Genomic DNA, 22,720 nt, shown 5'->3' on the forward strand with positions numbered 1-22,720 from the left:
GTACTGTCCATGGCCAATAGGAGGCAAGGGGTAATACGCTTCAGATCCCATGCCATAAAAGGCCTCCTTGTAAGGGAGTCTCAAATGGTGAAGGGGAATGACATAAGCCATGATCCATAAGAGGAACTCCCTGAACAGGGCCCATCCCGGTTCCTCTGCTCCAAAGTGCCTTGCATGGGGGAGTGCCACTAGTGTCTCTCCACTAGTGTCTGAAAGACAAGTGCAGCTGCATCAATGCTCTCATACGGGGTGGGGCAGATGCAGGTGAGGTTTGTTGTGTGGCGATGCTAGCTGGGGCAAAGTTGGAGAGCTGAAGGAGGATGCCAGCGCTGCCTTTTCTTTGCCTTTTTTTTCCTGCTTTGACAGTTTTTGGCACTGCATGCCGCCTCCTAATGCTGAGGGGTCCGTGTGTGCCACCTTTGGCATGGGGCCAGCCATTGGGTTTCCCTCTCCAGGAGGTGCTCGCAAATCCAAAGCCCATGCCTGAGAAGGGGTTGTGGCTCCAATGTAGCCTGTTTGTTTGGCCAGGAAATGGAGGCTGTAAGTGCCTGCTCATAAAGGAGTGTTTTAAGGAACAGTTCTCAGTCAAACATTGGAAAACCATCAAGTAGGAGTAACAGAAGAGAAGTCAAACTATCCAAAGGTCAACACAAAGAGACAAGTGTAGGAGTAGGCAACAGAGTAGTCAAGCCGTCAGAGTCAAACACTTAATGTAGGTAATTTATCTAAGAGAAATTCCTGCTGCTGCATATGCTGCAGATGAAAGGAACTTAGCTGCTAGCCCCACCTGAGGGCTATATATCCTCCAGGGGAGGGTAGGCGGGGCTACCACCAAGAGGCATCTTAAAACGATAGAGAATTCTGAGCTGTCCTGTGTCTGCACACAAGACCCATATGTACAATTTCATAAAGACTATGAAGACGAAATCACTACACTTGTATTGCTTATGGGTTTACATAAACTATAACCTATTATATTGATTTTGTTTTATTTTATTTAATCACCTGGCTCTCCTTTTGATTTGAGACAGGACACAACGTAATTAAATATATCTATATAATCACATATTAGAACGTAGTTAAAATATAACCTTAAATGCATATATTAAAACATATTCATATTCAAATACCTGAAACAAAAGTTAGAACACAATAAACATAGAATGATGCATTAAATTATTTTAAAACTATTTCTCTTACCATCTCTTCCATTGATAATATAGTCCTGATAGGAAGTTTGAGGACTTTTATTACAGCTGGATGAGTTCTGAGAAAACACAAATGATTTTCCAGGAAGATTAGGTGGATTTTCATGCTGTTTGTCTGTGGTCCAGCACTTTTCCTTCACAAGTCTGGTATCTTTTTCCAAGGATTGAACATAGTCTGGGGGGGAAAAGTGTTCAGCTGAATGTTCTGCAGCTATCAAGATGACTTTGAAAGGCTTATTGTCTGTGCACATTAAAAAAACCCATAAAAACAAAAGAATATTTGTAGAGAAATACAAATAATAGTTGTACATAGAGCTGCTTCGTCTGAGGGCATGATTTCTTTTTTTTTTTTTTTTGTCTGTCAAAGTTAACTCATCCTTGGAAATTTTTGAATAGAGTGCCATCTGTTGGCTATTCTTCTTTATCATCTACTGATTTCTGACTTACAAAGACCCTAAAGTAATAATAACAACAACAACACTTTATTTATACCCCGCCACCATCTCACCATGGGGACTCGAGGCAGCTTATATGGGGCAAAAGCCCAACAACACAATAGACCAAAACAAACATGATTCACAATATAAAAAGATAAAAACAGTAATACAATGTAAAACGAGCATATTATAACAGTTTAGTAATATCAGTCAACCACCAGGCACAGTTTTATTATCTACATAGGTGGAGGAACTGAAGCAGCGATACACAAATAAAATGATGAATTAAAACATTTAGGCATCATGCCTTAGACAAGGTGACTTACTTCACAAGAAAAAAACTAAAAATAAAAACATTTAATGTTCAAATGCATGCACACACAATCTAGTATGCATTTAAAATGATCTCTTTACATTTAGTTTTTTTTAAAAAAAAACAACTTGATTCTCAAACTATGAGCACACAATCAATGAATCCAGAACTCTTGTGAACTGTCTAACACGAAAGTGCTGATCACAGCAACGCTTTCCTAATGATCTTGGGAATGCTGAGATCGAATTGTTTTGTTATTAGCACAGATCAAAGTGTTCAAACTGAAATCATGTTTTCATAGACAGACATAGTTTCAGATTATCAACAGGCTAGAATATTTTGGTACAGTACATGTAAAATAAAACACTTCAAGTTAATTTATGTAACTGTAATTCCCTCATATATTTTAATTATGTAAGTTATGATCTGAAAGTATGTAAACTCAATGTAGATAAAATATTCTGTAGTAAATATACTTTTGGACTGGGACAATAATTTTGAAATTACAGACCTTTTACTGTAACCTTAATTGGAATTATTCTCATCTGTTCTAATTTAATCTAAAATGAGATAAATATAAATTTTTGCTGCTATTGAAGATGTTTGGGAATACAAACTGTATAATCAATATATTTTAACCATGTATCAGAATGTGTGGGATCCCTTAAAGAAGAACATAAACACTTATGTTGTGAAGAGGAACAAAATATCTCTAGAGAAATCTAGAGAGGAGCATAACCCAATCCAATTTATTACCAAGAGTGACTGAAACTGCTGCAGAGTCAGCCCTATCCACATCTTGTATTTTCCCTTGACTGTGGTCAGATGCCTGATTAAGTCTCTCCATTTCTCTTCTCATTTCGGAAATAACCGTCCTTAGAGTACTATTCTGTTCCTGTAATCTCTGGATTTCAGCAGAAGGAAAATCTTGTCCAACAACTCCTATAGTATTCTGCAAGATAATCACATAATTCAAGAAGCAAACCAGAATTACATTTCTAAAGAAAAATATGCAACTCAATCAAGCAATCAAAATTGCACTGACAAATACAATTGTTTGACTAAAATGATTACACAACTGTAAAAAATTAAGTGTCAAATGGATAGAAGAAAAAGCAACGTTGGAGTTGTTAAATAACAGATATCTGAGTAATTACGCCCTAGAAAGCAATAATATGCAAAATACAATGTAAATCTATTATATGAGAGCAGCCTGACTGAAGAAGGTTTCAAATATTATGATCAGAAGGCAAATAAAATAACAGTTCACCCACTTTACTTTAAACTGTTTGCTTGGTGATGCTTCATGAATCTGGATGTAATTAGTATCAACAGGACTAGATTTAGTTAGTCAGGGACAGTTTATTATGTGTGTGTGTGCATATGCAACTTCAAGTCTCCTATCAACTTAAGGTGACTCCACAAATTCCAAGGGATTCACTCAGGCAAGGCATAGCAAAAGATTCAAGTTCCATTTGTGGTCTCTTTTAATAAAGGGAATTCAGATAGAAGGGCTGTGATAGGAATTTGGGAGGGGGGGAGGAGGGGTTGGGCTAATCTTGTTCAATGAAAGATAAATTGTTTTTTGAAAATGAAACAGTAAGCAAATAATTTTATTATATCAAACTAAAATGATTATGTCAATAAATGAATAAATACATAGCTCCTGACAGAAAATTTTATTAATTCAAGCAGGTGTCTCAATGTATGGAATTTGACTAAGGCGCATTAAAATGCATTTAAAAAAAATAACGTAACATTCTAAACATGAATATGGATAAATCTTGGGTCTGAATTCAGAGCTCCGCAGAGCTGAATTCTGCAAACTGTATGAACTTAAAGGATCAGAGAAGGTAAAGTTTATGGATTTCCTTTCCCTCCGCAGATTCCTAGGCCTCCTAAAATCTGGACCAGGAGTTGGGAACCTGCCAGAACAGTGGGAAACTAGTATTGGAAGTCACAGGATTGAAGGAAGAATAAATAAAAACTGAAATCCCACCAACCTTTTGGAGCAATGAGGCTCCACTGGATCCTAGTTTTCTCTGCAGATAGAAGAACTACTAACTGTTGGTTGACTTTGGGTCTATTCTTATATCACTACCAGTTATAAAATATCATGCATAATGTACATGGCTATTCATGAAAACACTACATCAATTAAGTATTATTTATTATGACATATTTCCCAGGTAACGTTCTTTGAAGCTTAAGAAGCTTTCCATCCCAATTATATGAAATGGGTTCTAACCCCCAATGACTCCTAGAAGACTGAAGATGGATCAAATGAGCAACTACAAATAAACTGACCAAAAAAACTATAATAAACAAGCCAGGAATAAAATTTTAAATAGTTTCTGAAATCTAGATTATTATGGTTTACATATTTAAATGTATTATTCCAAAGAATATTTTCATTCAAAATTGCATAATTTTCTTAGAAAGCTAAGTAATATTCTCTTGATCTAAAATTTGTGTGGATCAGTTTATGAGTTTGTAAAATCTATATTTATGTATTCTCCAGATTTTCATGAAAGACATGATCTTGAAACCAACAACAGTGAATGGGGAACCACTAGAGGGAAGCACAAGACATTTCTCTCTTCAGCTTTCAAAACAGTCTTTCACACTTTGCCACTACTATGTGTGGGGAAAAAAACTGTTATAAGGGAAAGAAATATCATCCTGAAAAGACTAGCCTAATTGTCAAGAACAGTCTGTCTAGACCTGGGAATGCCATGATGGTTCTCAGTGATGCACATGCTGAACAGGATTTTAGTCTTAATTAGAGGTTGGAATTACAGATGGCATTTGTGGTGACAACACAGAAAACCACCCAGGATTTAAACAGGCTTTGGTTACACTTTCTTCAGTCTCCTGCAGTGCTGTATTTAGCAGGCAATAGGCTATTTGTGAATGGGAAGACTTCCAAGATTAATAACAAAGCTCAGAGCATCTTAGAGACAAGCAAGTTTCTCAATGGAACATAAGCAACAACAAAAGAGACCTCCTTCCGGAGATCTTTCCTTAGTATACATAGCATATACACAAACATTTAAAAGGTTTATAACCAGTACTCTTTTGCCAGCAATGCAACATTGAGCAAGGTTTCAGGTGCTGATTAAAGTGTTTGATCAAAGTCACTCAGGTAGAGGCAACTCTTAAGGCTAAAAATGTCAAGGTCAGTACTTTGCCCAATAATCTAAAGGTGACCAGAAATGAAGCAAGTTCAGCTGTTAGTATTGGGATGGGAGACCTTTAATGAATAGCAGGCACTGTAGATCAGTGGTTCTCAATCTGGGGTCCCCAGATGTTTTTGACCTACAACTCCCAGAAATCCCAGCCAGTTTACCAGTTGTTAGGATTTCTGGGAGTTAAAGGTCAAAAACATCTCGGGACCCCTGGCTGAGAACCATTGCTGTAGACTATATTTTAGACTGGAAGGAACTGGCAAAACTTTGAGATTTTCATACCTAAGTTGGCAGACAACTTGAATACACATACATACCCACAGATATTTCAAACTGAATTGGAGGGGTGGGGAGCAGAAACAAATAGGCAGGTACTATAATGCAGATGGAAGAATGTCAAAATTACACAGTTCATGTGACACAAAGCAACTAACAGTTTGGATACTGTATTGAATGAGTTGTTGTTTCCACACACATTTCAGGGATAACATTATGCTACAGAAGTCTGAATTAGATATAATTTACAGCATGAATATTCCCTGTGAAGTCTGTTTCCTGAAGGTAATAATGTAACTGGCATACTGACAGGTGAAAACCCCTTCAAGCTAGCAAGATCTCTCTGGCATCTCAAAAAATGCTAGGTCCAGGACTTTCAGCTATGCATTTCATTCTTTGTTGGGAGTACAACCCCTTCTAAAAACAGATTTCAGATGTACTTCTGGGTCAGCACAATGCCAAACCAACCGTAATCCAGTATGAGGTTCAATATTATCTGATTTCACTAGATTTCACTATATTTCCATTATACCTATTATATCAAAATGATTTAAACTAAATACTCCAACACTCCCCAAATTAATATTTCTGGCCAGAGATCATATTTCACACATTATTTTTTATATTTCATTATTTTACTCTGGACCATGAGACAATTTTTCAAATCTAAATATGCTCTTAAGCAAGTGATCCTCAAATTCTGCTCCTCCAGATGTTTTGGACTTCAGTTCGTACAATTCCTAACAGCTGGTAAGCTGGCTGGGAGTTCTGGGAGATGATGTCCAAAACACCTGGAGGAGCAGAGTTTGAGGATCACTTGCTTAAGAGCATATTTGGATTTGAAAAATTGAATCCAGTTTCAAATATAAAGGCAAAGAAATTCCTACATTGTGTATTGTTTCACAACATGTGTAAGGATGTTATGAGTTAACAGAAATTATTATTAATATGATTTTATTTGTTTGTTAAAAAGAAAAAAAAGAGGGAGTTGTATATTGACGAAGGCAGGCCTCACATAGAAGCCAGCTGGAAACCGTATACAACAGGTTGCCATAGCAACATAGCCTCTCTTTGGACAAGAAGGGGCCGTGGCTTAGTTGGCAGTTAAAGCTTAAACCTTTTTTAAAAAATTTAGTTGCTGTTCGACTTTTGAGGAAGTGTGTGGCTGTTTGAATCAGCTGAAGAGAGGTTGCTCTTTGACAGCTTAGAAAAGCTGGGAAATTGAGGCTTGTTTACACAAGCAGACGGCATCTTATTGTCATTCAGGGAAAGGCTGAGGATATAAGCTGACTGGGAGTTTAGTCTAGAGGGAGTCGGTCAAAAACAAAAAACAAAAAAAAGAAAAGAAGATCAATCCACGGCTTGATTGTTAAAGTGGTAGTTAGATCACTGTTCTTTGAAGAGAAGTTGTTTAAGAAGTATTCATACAAATAAGACTGCACTGTAACTCAAGATCCTGAAACGTCTATATATTGCAACCACAAGCTTATGTACAAATAAACTTGAACTTCGTTGTTGTTCATAAAGATCAGTCTCCTTGCCTCACTCTGCGCCTGGGGGAAAGCCATTACCATTTACCATTTACCATTTATCATTTACGTTAAAAGACATTACCTCACGTTGGTGGCAGTTACCGTACCTTCTTATATAAGTTACCATATTTTCCCTCCATATTTTAAGGACCGTTCACAACATGTATTTCATTTTCTGCTACAAAAAAGATCTTATAGTATCTGCATTTGCTTCACAGATATTGTCCTCAATATGATTGTTGCAGACTAAAGCAGGAAGGGTTGATAATGGTAGCTCTATTCACTACATTATTTAAAAGAGGAATTCTGCAGAGAGATTTCAGGCAACTTTCTATTTTTGGTCAAACACAAACCACACTTGAGGGAGTTACCCATGTACTATTATCTGCAAGGGCAGAGGATAGTGAGAATGACTCTGCAAATCATAAAAGCTATTCTTCAGTGAGTATCAGGAAACAGCCTTATTGATGTAAGCTAAAAAAAATGCCAAAACATGACTAAGGCTAGCAACCACTTAGTCCTATATGGCGCCTCTGGATGCTATTGCTGAAATTAAGTGTGTGAAGTCTTCTACTTGCCTTGATGTAAATGTGAACTGAATGTTCCTTCAGGCCCTGCAGTAAGATCAAATATCGAGAAGGAAGGGGTTCACCCTCTAAGTCCTCACATATTCTTGTGCAACAAACTAATATTTGCAAGCATCATGTGTGGGCTTTATTACATGTAAACATGATATTATGTATATAGGAAAACCATGTGCAATGAAGACTCCAGACTGCCTATACATAAAGTAAAACACTATATACAGGCAGTCCCGAGTTACAAATATCTGACTTACAAAAGCTCATAGATAAGAATGAGGGTGAAGACAACAGGAAGTGAGAGAAATCTACCCCTAGGAAGGGAAATTTACTCCTGGGGAAAAGGTGTCTCAGTTAAAGCTTTATTACCAATCCTTGCTTCCACAACAAGACACATTTTTCAACATCCAATTATCACAGGGAAAAGAAAGTGAGGTAAACTCTTCTGAACAAGGGCAAACACCACAAACAAACACCACAGGGGTATTAATCCTTCCGTGTGCTATCCAAAGCTCATATATACACACACACACACTGGAGTTACACTTTAAAATTTACCTGTTCCATCTTACATACAAATTAAATTTACGAATAAACCTACAGAACCTATCTTGTTCATAACTTAAGGACTGCCTGTATACAAATACAATATGTAATAAGAGTTACATGCCATCTCTATGGAAATTATTGTCACACCAATGGCTCTTTCTCTAGACACAAAATATTCCAGAAAAATCACATGCTCTTAAAGCGATTTTGAACTATAAGGTAAGCCTTTTAAAGATTGGTTCAGCTCAAGAAATGTGGTTCATATAATGTTAACCTGCTTTTCTCCTTTTGGCAAATGACCGTGTTTCTGAAGTTCTTGAATTGCTTGGTCTCTCTCAAATGTTACCTACCACAGACATGGCCACTTCCAATTCATGCAATTTCTTTTCCTTCTCTTGCAGTTTAGCAGCAATCTATAAAACAACATTATTGCAACTTGAGAAGACTTTCTTTTAAGATAAAATTCCTTTGGCCTCTTTTTCTATCAACATTATTCCACCACTGCTGCCATCACCAATATAATATATGCAGCTTCCTTAAAAAGATGGAAGATATCAAGTTCTATCAATTTTTTATGTATTCAAGAGAAAGAAAATACTGTTGTAACTATTTCAGAACTGGATTCTAGGGTTGTTTTGGCTGCTTTAGCAATTTTAAAAGAGTATTTTAATGCCCCTTTAAAATGTTTTTTTTTAATCTTTGTATTGTTTAAATTAGTTTTATTTGTTCACCATCAAGGGAGCTCTTCTGGATTGGGAAGTGATAGAAAAATATTTAAATAAATACATATTTAAACAAATAAATAGTTTAAGAGAACAGTTTCATATCACTGGGAGAAGAAGCATGAAATTGAAAGTCTACTTCTGGCACATCACATTACATCTACCAGTAGGCAGGCTACACCATAACATTAATAAACACCCAGATTATTCCATTTTGTGTCTATGTCTTCCTTATTACTTCAACGCTGTGTCCAATAAAGTTGCAACCTTTATTTCTTCAACTGGTATTCCATTGGAGCTCCACTCCCTTTTGAAAATATAAAGAATCTTCCTAAGAGCCAGATATTCCTATATTAAGAACTACAGGCACTATTTATATAAATGATTAAAATCAAATCAGTTCATTATATTCTCTGAGCCAGCACAGATTAAATCGGTTACAGGAAATTTAACAAGTATTTTTTAGAATCAAAGAAGAATGATTAATCCAACATCATCAGATCATCCATCACAAAAGATGACATTGCTAATAGTCTGTGACAAGCAGCTTGAAATGTGATTATATTCTAACCTGGTCCCTAGTTGTTGAAAGGCTCTGTATCAGGGCCTCTGATTTCTGATACTGATTCCTTTCAACCGTCTCACAACGCCGCTGCCAGTCCAGCTCAATTTGAATTTTAGCTCTTTCCAGGCCTTCTTCTCTTTCTGCTGCTATTGAAAGCTGCTGTTTATACCTAAAACAGGAAGAAATAAACATGAGTAATTTTTTTTAGAATGTTAATTTAGATGGGGGAAGAAATTCATTCTTTGCTTATCTCCTGATGCATTTCTTTCAGCAGAACAGAAGTTATGGAAGGAAATCAGTTTGATCATTTTCATTAATTCTGGATACACCAGTGAAGAAATTTCAAAACAGAGCAATTATATCAGAATACAAAAGATAAGACTGAAAATATGGAAAACTGTTAAAAGACATTTCAGAATTCATTAGCGCAGTGCTAGAATGGAAGTCTAAAGATATGAGAAATTAAGACTGTATGATGTATGTATGATGCCAAAGTAAAGGAAAAACTAGAGTGGTGTGCAATTTACTATATGTTGAGATTATTTATTTATTTATTTATTTATTATATTTAGATCTTCCTATGATCAAAGGTGGCATATATGTCCTCTTCTATCCTTGCAATAATACTATAAGGTAGGCTAGACAACCTAATGACCTCATGGCAGAGTGGAATTTGCATCTCTGTCTCCCATGTACTAAACAGATATTCTAAGCATTGCAACAAACGAGCTCCTTGAATGACCTTACTCACACTGGTTGACCTTAATACTTTGGCGATCTCTCATTTTAATGCTATAAGAGCTATCTCTTAATAGGCTACAGCCATAGCATATCAGAGTTTGTTGGCCTCATAACAGCCTGCATGCTCAGAGTTAAATTTCTTCTATCTTAAAGGCTACTGACCCTTTAAGGCAGAAGAATGTCAGAAAGCTGGAGCACAGTGAGTGCAACATGGCAGGAATCAATCTCGACTCTCTTATCCTCTCCTCTTGAGATGTCTATTGGCAGAGTGTCAAAAATCATTATGTTTTATCAGACTGTGCACCTGATTCGTTTTTTCCCTTTTGCCTTAAATGGCCAGGAGCCCTTAAGATAGAAACGGAAGAGTCATTGTTAAAGCTTGACACAAATGTATGTGACCAATGTCACTGCTTTTCTTCTGGTCTCAAGTCAAAGGACAGCAACAAGAGAGAACAAATGTTTTCTTGCTAATAGTAGAGGACACCCATAAGAATGAACTTGTACTGTCATCTGTAGCAATGTGTAGCAGAGAATTAGCATCAAGAACAGTTACTTTCAAATATCTAGCCCACCATAGCCCTAAATCTCCTCTCTGTTTTCTGACCATGCAGCCTCTCTCACTAGAGTTCAGAATAGAAATACAGCAAGTATCCTCTAAGAGCAACACATTTTGTAGAAGCAGATGGCACTCCTTCACTTACGGAGAAAGTCAAAGGATTGGGTAAGTAATGCACTTTTATCAGCAAGTCTGGAAAACTGCAGCCGTTTCTTTCTTCCATAAAATATAATATGCACAGCTGAAACTCAGCCAACTCCCTGTTGCTATTACATTTTTATGGACTGCATTTCACTTCTTAATGATAATATACTTATCATAATGTGATACAGACTATGCTGGAAGAGCTATATGTATGGAGTAGCTCAATTTTGGAAGCAAAACTTTGGATAAAAGAGAAATAATGAAGTATGACAATAGAAACCTTGTGCCAATAGCCAAGGCTAAAGAAAATCAGATAGTATGTCCCAGTGTTTATTGCTAAAAGGAAAAGATGGATATAGCAACATTGTTCAAAGAGAAGGAAAAAATTGGCACCCAGAGAACATGGTTAATTGCAGAGAACAAATGAGGGTTAAGGATCACAAAATGTTGCCTGTTCTCTGGCCTCCCAGCTAACTATCCTGCAGTGTGTATCCTTGTTATCAGGTGTTATTTGCAGAAAGAATAGACATTATCATTATAGCATTAGTGTACCAATACTTGGCATATACCAATACTTTTTTCTATGACAAGACACAATATAGAGGGTACCTCTGCTCCTATACGATAGCAATATGCAGAGCAAAGAAAGCTTTCTTCTCTGCTTACATTGCATCTGCAGATTCATGTCCAGCTCAGCTATTCAGAGTGCCTTTAACAACCTTAATCAGGTGCCTTTAACAACCATTTCTCAGATACAATCTCTTGCATAAGAACTGACTTAGACACCATCATTGGAGCAGAAACCAACAATGAGGTGTCCAGCAACTCTGTGAGTGGGATTACATTGGATCAGTTTTAATTGGTGAGAATACTGTTGATGTGGACAAGTTGCTGGGGCAAGTAAGGAAGACAACCTGCTTTCTTAATATCTGTCCCCCTTGGTTGGTTGTTCTTTGAGAAGATGCAATTCGATCTCAAATACAACAAATTATTAACACATCTCTCAGAGAGGGAAATTTTTTATCCTGTTTAAAAGAAGCAGTAGTTGGACCACTGCTGAAGAGCCCTCCTGGATTCCCTGTATCTTAATAATAATTACAGACCAGTCTCTAACCTTCCTTCGATTGAGAAGGCAATTGCCCTCCAACTTCAGGCAATTTTGGATGACACAAACTTTCTTGACCCATTTCAAACCCAAACAGGATACAGAGTTGAGACTGCTATAATCGCCTTAGTGGATTATCTTCATTTTAACATTGATAAGGGGTATGGGTCTCATTGGTGCTTCTAGTCCTCTCTGCAGTTTTTGATACCATCTACCATGGTATCCTTCTGGAACGCCTAGGAACATTTAGACATTGGAGGCACTGTGTTGCAGTTGTTCCAGTCATACCTAATCAGGCAGGTTCCAGATGGTGGTGTTTGGTCCTCAAAAAAGGAGCTGTTAGTGGCACCCCACAAATTGCCATTCTATCCCCAATGCTTTTTAATATTTACATGAAACCAGTGGGAGAGATTATCCATAGGCATCCATAGGGGTGGGGTGTTAGAAGTATGCTGATGACACCCAAATATATTTCTCCCTGCCTTCAAAAACAGCCTCAGCTAAGGATAGCATGTCTCCTCTGAATGAATGGCTAACGGAGGTAATGGGCTGGACAAGGAAAAACAAATTGAAACTGAATCCAGACAAAATAGGGGTGCTTGCCATCAAGGGTCCTAATCTGGGGGTGGAGATATGTCAACCAGTCCTGGATGAGGTTACACTCCCCCCCTAAAAGACTGTGTTCGCAGCTTGGGAGTACTTCTGGATACATCTCTTCAAATGTCATCTCTGGTAGATACGATGATTACTAGTGCTTACTACCAGCTTCAGTTGATCTGTCAGGTGCACCCCTTCTTAGATTTGGAAGACCTAAAGATGGTTACTTCAAGATTGGACTTCTGCAATGCACTTTACATTGGGCTACCTTTGCACCAAATTTGGAAACTCCAGTTGGTTCATAATACAGCAGCCAGATTGGTTACAGGAACATAGGAGTAAACATAATACACCGATACTAAAGTCACTCCACTGGCTGCCAATTAGTTTCTGAGCAAAACACAAAGCCCTGCATGGTTTGGGTCCAAGTCACCTTCTCCCGTACAATCCGCCCTGAACATTTAGGTCCTTGGGGGGGGTGGGGAGGGGGGCTACTCCAACCAGCCAGAACCTGACTGGCAACCATCACCCAGAGGACCTTTTCACTGGCCACCCCAAGATTGTGGAACGACTTGCTGGAAGAGATCCAACAGATAAATGAGTTGTCAGAATTTAAAACCCATATAAACACCTATCTCTTCCAGCAGGTCTACCCAGCCAGTTTTAAACACGAATTTTAAACTTGTGATTTATGTTTAATCTTTGTCATGTGTATTTTAATATATATTTTGTAAAAATATGTTGTATTTTGTAAAATACTTTTAGATGAATGTACGGTGTTTTTAGCAATGTTGTAACCCACTTTGAGCCACGGGGAGAGGTGGCTAATAATAATAATAATAATAATAATAATAATAATAATAATAATAATAATAATAATTATTATTATTATTATTTACAGAAATGGACTGTACAGAAAAGCAATGTTTTAAAAAATCCACCTTTCAATGTCTTGAGATAAGGTAGCCAGTTGTGCTTTCAGTTTTATTTCTTCCTCTTGCAGTGAGTGAATTTGAACATCTTTTGAAACTGTCTCCCTAGACATCTGAGCTACTTGAGAATCACAAGTTGTTTTCATTGCCTCCAGTTCTTTTTTGAGCCTATAAAATAATAGAACACAAGTCACTTCACATTAATAGCTTTTTCCATTTCAAGCAAAAGAAAGCAAAGACGAGAGGGGCAAAGAGCAAGTGCAAGCACAACAACTTCATCACCTATCTGAATCAGGTACATTCAAATCAAAAATAAAATCAGAGGCTTTGGTGAATTTAGACTCTGATTCTATGAATACAAGGTTTTTTAAAGTACAACTTCATTTTCTGCCCCTCAAAAAAGGATTATCAAAGACAAGATGGAATCACATCTCCTGAATAATTCTCTTTTTAATTTGGTATCAAAATGAACATTAGTTTCATATGGCGATCATTTTAGATGTGTTTTGGAACCTATGGAGATAAGTTCATTGAATCTCTTTGAACAGAGCAAATTTTGAATGCCCATTTGGATGCAATGTGAGCATTAGGCAAAGGAAATATCATAAATGTGTTTTTCTGACTCTTCCATGGATACTATCAATTGAATCCAGTTCAAACCCCTGCCAAGAAGCAGGAAAACAGCATTCAAAGCATTCTTCAATCTAATTATGCTTATCATTATCTTCTCAATATGTTACCTGGTTTTATGGCTGTTCCTTGATAAGGATATGAATCTCAATTTAGGAAACAGTTTATATCTATAATTCTAAAAAAGAATGTCTCCATATCTGTCCATCACTTTGATGTGTTTAAATTTGACAAGAGTATTGTGATAATCATTTAAGTAACAATACAGGATTTTAGGTCAAAATTCCATATGGGCACCTTGCAAGAAGTAAAAAAGAATGCCACTTAAAACCCACCAAGATATAATGGCAGAGACCTTACCATTTGACACTATGTTTTGAATCAAGTCGTACTTTCCAATTTGAAGATGAAATATCCCATTTACAAGCAGGTGGCTTCCCAAAAGAAAAAACGTGTTTGATTGTTAGATTCCAAAGTGGCAATTTTCAAGTTGAAATTCCAGGTGTGTAGGGGAGACTTGGTAGAAGTACACAAGAGTGATCTGCAATATTTCATTGGGAATTTGGGGATCTCTCTCAATTTGACTATTTCTCTTTCTTGTCTTTCCTTTGATTTTCGTTTGTTTTTAGTATGTTTGAGAACCACTACTTTTAAATTTCATATTGTATGCCCAGGAAAGCTGAAATGCTCTTGAACTGGTTTCTGGTTATTGCCATTTCTAATGTCCATTTACTCTCTTATATAGAGACTGCCTGTTTGTCCAGTGCAGAGGAGCATTTCTGACATAGTATGGTACATATCATATTGGAGGATGAGCAAGTAAATGCATTTCCAACCTTGTGGGTGATGTTAATATCAAATGTACTGTTTCTGTTAGATTACACAGGGGGATAGAATTGGCATCAGAGACTTTGACAGGGCAATGTCATTTTATTACTATATACAATAGCTTTCTGAGGATAAATGGCCAAAATTACAATTTGCATCTTTTTATATTCAATTCCATTCCATTCCACAAGTGTGCATCTGTATTTAAAAACCTAGTACTCTATCAGTGCAACTGACGATAGCCACAAGAGCTCATGCTAAAAGATAAATCAGTGAGTGATAAAGGAGTTCCTAGATTCCTTTACCTCCCCCCCCCTTTTCTTTTATGTGGCAACATATTATTTCATTGATAAGAGTGGAAGCTCTATACATAATAAAGAACATCTCCCCTATTCTTATGTATACTATCTGTACTAAGAGAATACCTATGGTTTTCAGGTTGTCCTCTTCTAGTGAGTAAATTCTGATCTAAAATATTAGGTTAACTCACTGGCAAGTAGCTCTGGGGTAACCATTCTGCAAACCATGTATTTTCCTTACCAGACAGCTGATGACTTCCACCTGCTTGTCTCTCCAGGACATTCAGAATGTTCTGTTTCAGGGAACAGTATTTGGTTTCGCCTGGAACTATAATTAGTAGCACCACCACAAGGGACTGCACTTTCGTGGCCTAGAAAGTACGCAGAGGAGCCCTAGCTCCAACTGCCAAGTCTACCGCTTGCTGAATGAGTGATCTTGGAGATGTTCCTACATCACTTGAGTCTATTTGTCACCAACAATAAAATAGAAACAATAATATACACTGTTTGTAAGATCTGATCTATCAGACTTCATAATCTAGCACAATGCTACTCAAAGAAGGTCACTGGGATGGCACTGATCTCTGAACTAGTGACTACTAATTGCTGGAGTTGCCTGGATAGTCCAGTCTTTGATTTTATTGAATCTTCAAAGAAATGTTAGAATAATTCTGAACATAGCTGTATCCCCAGGTGTACTGAATGAAAAAATGTTTATCTTCTTTTTTTAATTGTGTTTTTAGCTAATTTTACTTCTTGCTTCCTTCTTTTATTATAGGAAATAAACAAAACTCAGTATGTTCATGAGAACAAACACTTTACATATATTCAACCTAAGCGCTGCCATCATTTTCTTGTCCAGGCACTCAAAATGGCCATAGCAGTGACGTGGTGGAGAAAACAGAGGGGGGTCAGTACTTCTTTTAGGTTTTCCCAAGACAGATGAAACTTTTAGATTTTGCCACTCCAATCAGAAAAGGAAATGGTTCTTTTTGTGATACAAGTTAACACTGTACATTAACATTTATCAAAAATGAACTCTTTATTTGAGTAGAGTAGCAGATAGCCTTCCTTGAATGTCTAGGTGGAAAAATGACAGCAGCAGGGGTGTCTGCCACCTCAAGACAGTGCTGGCATTTTTGCCTCTCATAGAATCATAGAGTTGAAAGACTACATGGGCCATCCAGCCCTGACAGGCAAGAAAACCACAACCAAATCTCAGTGGAATAGATCTGAGGAGGCATGTGCTGAGCCTCAAAATTTACCATCAACTAATCTACAGGCCATATTAAAATCCATAATGTTGGCCTTAAAACTGCCCTTTCCTTCTTCATGAGTATATAAGGTAAACCTACTTCTTCAAATGCAGCACTAAGAGCAAATAAGTTAATATATCCCAATATATAGATAACTGCATCCCAATAAAAAACAAAAACACAATGTGTCATAGTTCTTCACTACATGAGCTTTTTAAACATTCAATATTACTTTTTATGAATTCAATGTTTTCTTTTCTATTGTTATGTTCTCAAAATCTGACTTTTGTTGCAAGTATCTGAGAATATTATTTTGTATGACTTTATTTAGGATAGTAGAATGCCATGGCAACAGATTTGTGACTGTTTTCTGCTGACATGCTATCATCTCCTGAAAATAAATATTTAGACATGAAAATGTGTTTTAATGTATACAAATAGATAATATCATGATGCAGATCCTGAAAAAAGAAGTCAATGAGCCAAACTGAAGATAAATTAACACATACTCACTCTTCAATGACTGCATCTTTTTCTTTCAAGAAATCTGTATGCCTCCATTCAGCCTGGTGCAGTTTTATTTCTAAAGTTTCATTATGCATCTGCAATTCTCGGATTTGATTTTCCCACTTATGTTTTTGTTCTGCATGAGCCTCTTTCATAGAAGAAAGCATCACATCCTTTTCTCTGGCAAAGTGATCAATTGTTGCATGTCTTTAAAAAAGTTTATATGACAAAAGGTAATGTTATCTCTTGGTTCAATATCGTTATTTGCCCTTTTACAAACAGCTCTGAGAGGATCTCATCAGGTCTATAAAAGTTATTGTGTAATTTGGATAGAAAGCTCAAAAGAGAAAACGTCTCTTTTATTCTTAATATAGTAGTTGTGTAAAAGATAAAATTCCTTCTGCTACACAACTGCTGAAAGTGCAGGATTCTTCTCCATTGGCTATCCTATGTATAATTCACTGGAGCAAATTCAGTTGGCCAAATTCAGTTGCATGTTACATTGGAACCTACTCCAGTGAGCTCTTGACATGCTTATCTACACAGACTAAATGAAATTTTACACACCTCAGAGCCACCACTATCCTGACACACACCATTCATAACAATTCATGTGCACTACAGTTCAGTAGTTCTTAATCCAATTTTTTAAAAACTGTCTTTTATGCTTTTCTACCTGGTAAAGTAAAAGACTAGCATCACCTTAGAGTAGAAAAACCCTTCAGTCTTACAGTACGCCAATATCCGTCTTTTAATAAAGTTAATACTTGCAATAAGTGCATACATAAAAAATGAAGGTTTATCTGTCAGAACAACTCACTTTCTCTCAAATAATTCTTTTTCTTTTTTCCAACTCATCTGCAATGAATGAAGTTTGCTTTCTAAATCTTGTATCCTATATTGGAAGAAAAATATAAAAACAAGTACATGAATTTAAAACATGAATTTGCTCGGAATGAGAAAAAGATGTGAAGAACTATTTTCAGAAAATAAGAAAAATGCTTGTAGATTTTAAAGATTAAGTATTGAGATAGCAAAGTAGAAAAAAGAAGTTGTCTAAGATAACAAGTTAGTGGGATAGCAATGATATTTTCGTTATGTGTCTTTAAGATGGCGGGTGAGACGTACATTTTAACTTTTTAATTTTATATTTTATTGTTTTTAGGGGGAGAGTGGGGGAAGTTAGTTTTAACAGGTGCATAGATGATTTGGGAAATTACTAACTCTACAAATTGTATAATGATACATGTATTACTGAAAGAGATAATAAATGTATTTGTAAAAGTTTTTTTTTAAAAAAAAACAGACATTATAGATGGGCATTGTTGCTAGACTACAACTCTGATCACTCTCACTATTTACTGTGGTGGCTTGGGTTGATATGAGTTCCAGTTCAATCAACCATAAGTTTCCTCAAATAGGACATACTTCTGAGTTGATATGTATAGGATTGCAAATGTATCATTTTAGAAAAGGCAGTCTGCAAGAAACACACCAGTAACAAGGATGAAATACACTTTTGGGGAGTACTTTGAGAGTGGTACAGATAATTCCCTGTTGTGTAAATATATGATTTGGATTTAATTTGGCTGTAATTAAAGAAACAGGGAAGGGTTGCTGGAAATCAGCACAATAAAGTCAGATGTGAACCTCAAAAGCAACAATTTTGCTCTGATGCCATTTAAAAACTGGATTAAGAATGAACAGAAGGAATTAAGGAGAGTCAAACTAAAAGGAGAGTCGTCTTTATCTTCTATGGAATGATACAGTACTGTACATCTTTCACAGCTGCAAGTTCCTTTATTTCCCAGTCTTTGGATTTGACTTCTTTTTCTAACTCCAGATTAATTGCTTCTGCCATTTTCAAAGATTCTGCTGCTTTTATTCCAGCTTCTTTCAAAGCCTCCAGTTCCTTGGTCAACAATTTAACCTTTCAAAGAAGAAGAACAAAGTAAGAATCAATTTCTCTCATCAAATCTGAAATTATGGGAAAAGGCTGCCATATCTGTCACAAAGTTAATTTGTAAGACTATTTTATCTATATCTATATCTATATATCTATATCTATATCCATAATAAAAGTGAAAAACCGTATGTGTGTATGTGGCACGGGTGTCCACTCACACAGATAGCATCCGGCCTCCACAAACAGGCTCAGTGATGAGGAGCCAGCAAGTCACTCCCTTCCACTGACATTGTGGTTACTGTGAGCTCCATGAACATGTATCCCAACCCCTGCCAATGTCCTTCCCAAACGCTATGGCCCACCACCCAAAGAATGCTTTCATTTGGGGACCATTTCATCCTAATTTTGCATTTTCCTCCACCACAGGCAGCATCCCAGGGTTCTCCATTGGTGTGAAATTTGAATGACTCTGCCTACTGCTCTTCCCATTCAAATCTGTCTGCATAACAAACACAGCAGAACTGAACAGCAACTACACTTACTGGAGGAGTTTGGGGGATTGACTCCACATGGTCGAAGTTGTAGTTCACACTGCATCAAGTCAGAGGACTGTGACTCTGTCACGACCCAGGCTACAGAGCACCAATAACCATACGCAGAGACCAGATTCTATCTAATATCTTTATTAAGGAAATATATAAAGTTAATAAAAGCAAATGTAAAAGTTAGTCCAGAAGCAGACCTTTCAGGAAAGGTCAAAATTAGTCCAAGGAAACAATGTCCAATATGAAATATTAAGGTCCAAAGTTGTAATCCAATAACCGAAACACTCACTTTGCCAGGCAAAGTGAGGGGAGATGACAAGGTCCTTTAGTCCATGAACTTGAGCAAGGCTAGGAAATAACTTGATACTTGAAACAAGGCTTGAATCGTGGAACAAGGTAACGAGGAACAAGAACAAGGTCCGTGGAATAACTTGGTAAAATCCGTGAAACAAGGCAAGGTTTAGTCCTGGGAATCAAGGCAAGGTCCGTAGGTAAACAAAGGCTGGGAAACAGGAGCGAAGGCTGGAAACAAGGACAAGGCTTGAGCAGGAACGAGGCTTGAAACGGAGCGCGCTGTCCAGACACAACTCGCTCCGGAGGCTGACGAATTGACTCCGCGAAGTTACTTCGCGGGTAAAACACCTATATAGAGTCTAACTTTCCCGCCGAAGCAGTTCTCTGGGAACCAGAAACGAAAGCTAAACTCTGAGACCAGATGTTTGACTCCTTAAAGATTCTCACGAAAAGCAGGCTTAATTGGCTACATTCTTAGCTGCTATTCTAGCACTCCTGCGCGAAGCTGCTTCCAAGCCCCTCTGTTGTTTACAAAACTCATGGCGAGAGAACACGGGAGATGTAGGCTCAGGGTTTGTTTGACATACTTCTGGGACACAACTTTCTTGCAGGTGCAAGGTTCCCAGATCTGCCTGGGAAAGATCTGGCTGAGAAGATTCCAGTTCTGACTGGGAAGGTAAAAAACCCAAGTTTTCTTCTTCATCAGGCATTACAATGTCATGAGCAGGACTACAAGGCCCATGAGTCATCACACTATCCCCCTCCTCAAGGCCCCTCCCAAACTGGGACTCTCTCCCCGAGGCGCGAGGTCGCGGCTTGGCGGGATAGGTTTGATGAAAGCGACGGGTTAGATCAGGAGCATGGACTGTGGAGGCGTCTTCCCAAGAGCGTTCCTCAGGGCCAAAACCCACCCAGTCAATGAGATATTGTAGGCGGCGGCGGTGAAAGCGAGAATCCAAAATGCCCTCAACCTCGAACTCCTCCTCCCCATTCATCAAAACAGGAGGGGGGGCCGGTTGGTCTGTATCAGGACGCACACCATCCGCCGGAAGGAGCAGGGAGCGGTGAAACACTGGGTGAATGCGCATTGAACGCGGAAGTTGGAGTTTGAAAGTCACGGGGTTTAATTGCGCCACCACTGGATAGGGACCAATGAAACGGGCATCTAACTTCCGGCAAGGGCGATGGGAGGGCAAAAAGCGAGTGGACAGAAAAACCCGATCTCCTACCTTGATTTCGGGGCCCGGTTGGCGATGTTTGTCCGCGTGACGTTTATAGTCCTCCTTGGCTTGGTCTAGTTGTTGGAGCAAAAGTTGTTGCACCGCTGTGAGTTCCTGCAGCCAATCCTCTGCTGCGGGAACTTCTGAAGTTTCAATGACAGGGGGAAAGAAACGTGGATGGAAGCCGTAGTTTGCAAAGAACGGCGTTTCTTTTGTAGAAGCTTGAACTCCATTGTTGTAGGCAAACTCTGACAGTGGTAACAGAGAAGCCCAATTGTCCTGTTGGTAGTTTACATAACAGCGAAGATACTGTTCCAAAGTGGCATTGGTGCGCTCCGTTTGCCCATCTGTTTGGGGATGATGAGCTGAAGATAAACGAGAGTCTATGCCCAATAGTTTTTGTAGTGCCTTCCAAAAACGAGAGGTGAATTGAGATCCACGGTCTGTGACCAAACTCTTGGGCAATCCATGTAGTCTGAAAACATGTTGAAGGAATAGATCTGCAGTCTCTTTGGCCGTGGGGAGGCCTTCACAGGGAATGAAATGGGCTAACTTGGTGAAAAGGTCCACCACCACTAGGATCGTGGTGAATCCACAGGAAGGTGGTAGGTCAGTGATGAAATCCGCAGAAATTATTTCCCATGGGCGAGATGGGGTAGGAAGGGGGTGTAGAAGCCCTGAGGGCTTCTCCCTTCTTATCTTGGAGCGCTGGCATACTGGGCAGGTGTTGACATATTTTTCCACATCTTTGCGGATCTTGGGCCACCAGAAATCTCTTAGGATCAGATGCATGGTTTTAAATAGTCCGAAATGCCCTGCTGGTTTGCAGTCATGACACAGACGAAGTGCTTTTTCCCTGCCCGGTCCGGGTGGAATATAAACATGATTTCTATAGCAAAGCAGTCCATCTTTAAGCGAAAAGGGAAAATGCAGACCTTGACGAAGTTGGTCCTGCGCCCAGGCATCTGCTTGCTGACTAGCCCTGATTTCTTGAGCACAGATGGGTCCTGGAGTAGAGGGAGTTGAATCAATGGGAGTGGATTTGGTGTTCCCCACTGTGAGCGTGGCAAAGTTCTCGGGTTGTAGTAGTTGGGATTCAAAGGTCTCCTTGCGTCCTGCAGCGTATTCCGGTTTACGTGACAGGGCGTCTGCTTGCTTGGTTTGGGCTGGGGTCACATAATGAATCTGGAAGTTGAAACGTTCAAAGAATAAAGCCCAACGTTGCTGCCTCTGATTTAGCTTGCGGGCAGTTCTTAGATGTTCTAGATTCCGATGATCAGTGTGGACTTCAATGGGAAATTTGGCCCCTTCTAGCCAATGTCTCCAAGTTTCAAAAGCTGCCTTTATGGCTAATAGTTCCTTTTCCCAAATGGTATAGTTCCTCTCTGGTGCGGTTAGTTGACGAGAATAATAGGCACAAGGATGAAGGTGATCTCCCACCGGTTGTAGGAGCACAGCCCCAATTGCCACATCAGAGGCGTCCGCTTGCACCACAAAAAGGGTTTCAGGATCTGGATGCTGAAGGATTGGCTGGGACGTGAATAATTTCTTTAGTTGCTGAAACCCTTTCTCTGCTTGATCAGTCCAGCGGAAGGGCTGTTTTCCACGGATGCAGCTAGTGATTGGGTCAGACCAGCGGGCAAAATCTGGAATGAACTTGCGGTAATAGTTCGCGAACCCCAAGAATCGCTGCACCTCCTTCTTGTTAGTTGGCGCCCGCCATTCCAATACTGCTGAAACTTTTGCCGGGTCCATGGAGAGCCCTAGAGGCGAGATGCGGTACCCCAGG

General features: G+C 38.5%; 1 protein-coding gene across 1 annotated transcript in view; it reads right to left on the reverse strand.

Moving 5' to 3' along the window:
- The window catches only part of ccdc57 (coiled-coil domain containing 57), an 82,796-nt gene that overhangs the window by 38,301 nt on the left and 21,775 nt on the right, over window positions 1-22,720 (reverse strand). The window contains 9 exon segments of the mRNA XM_062973951.1: window positions 1,201-1,383; window positions 2,715-2,910; window positions 8,359-8,430; window positions 8,432-8,497; window positions 9,378-9,540; window positions 13,456-13,614; window positions 16,973-17,173; window positions 17,787-17,861; window positions 18,739-18,896. Coding sequence (XP_062830021.1) covers window positions 1,201-1,383; window positions 2,715-2,910; window positions 8,359-8,430; window positions 8,432-8,497; window positions 9,378-9,540; window positions 13,456-13,614; window positions 16,973-17,173; window positions 17,787-17,861; window positions 18,739-18,896 — 1,273 coding nt within the window.

Source organism: Anolis carolinensis, chromosome 2 (genome assembly GCF_035594765.1).
Source record: "Anolis carolinensis isolate JA03-04 chromosome 2, rAnoCar3.1.pri, whole genome shotgun sequence".
NCBI classification, from domain to species: domain Eukaryota; kingdom Metazoa; phylum Chordata; class Lepidosauria; order Squamata; family Dactyloidae; genus Anolis; species Anolis carolinensis.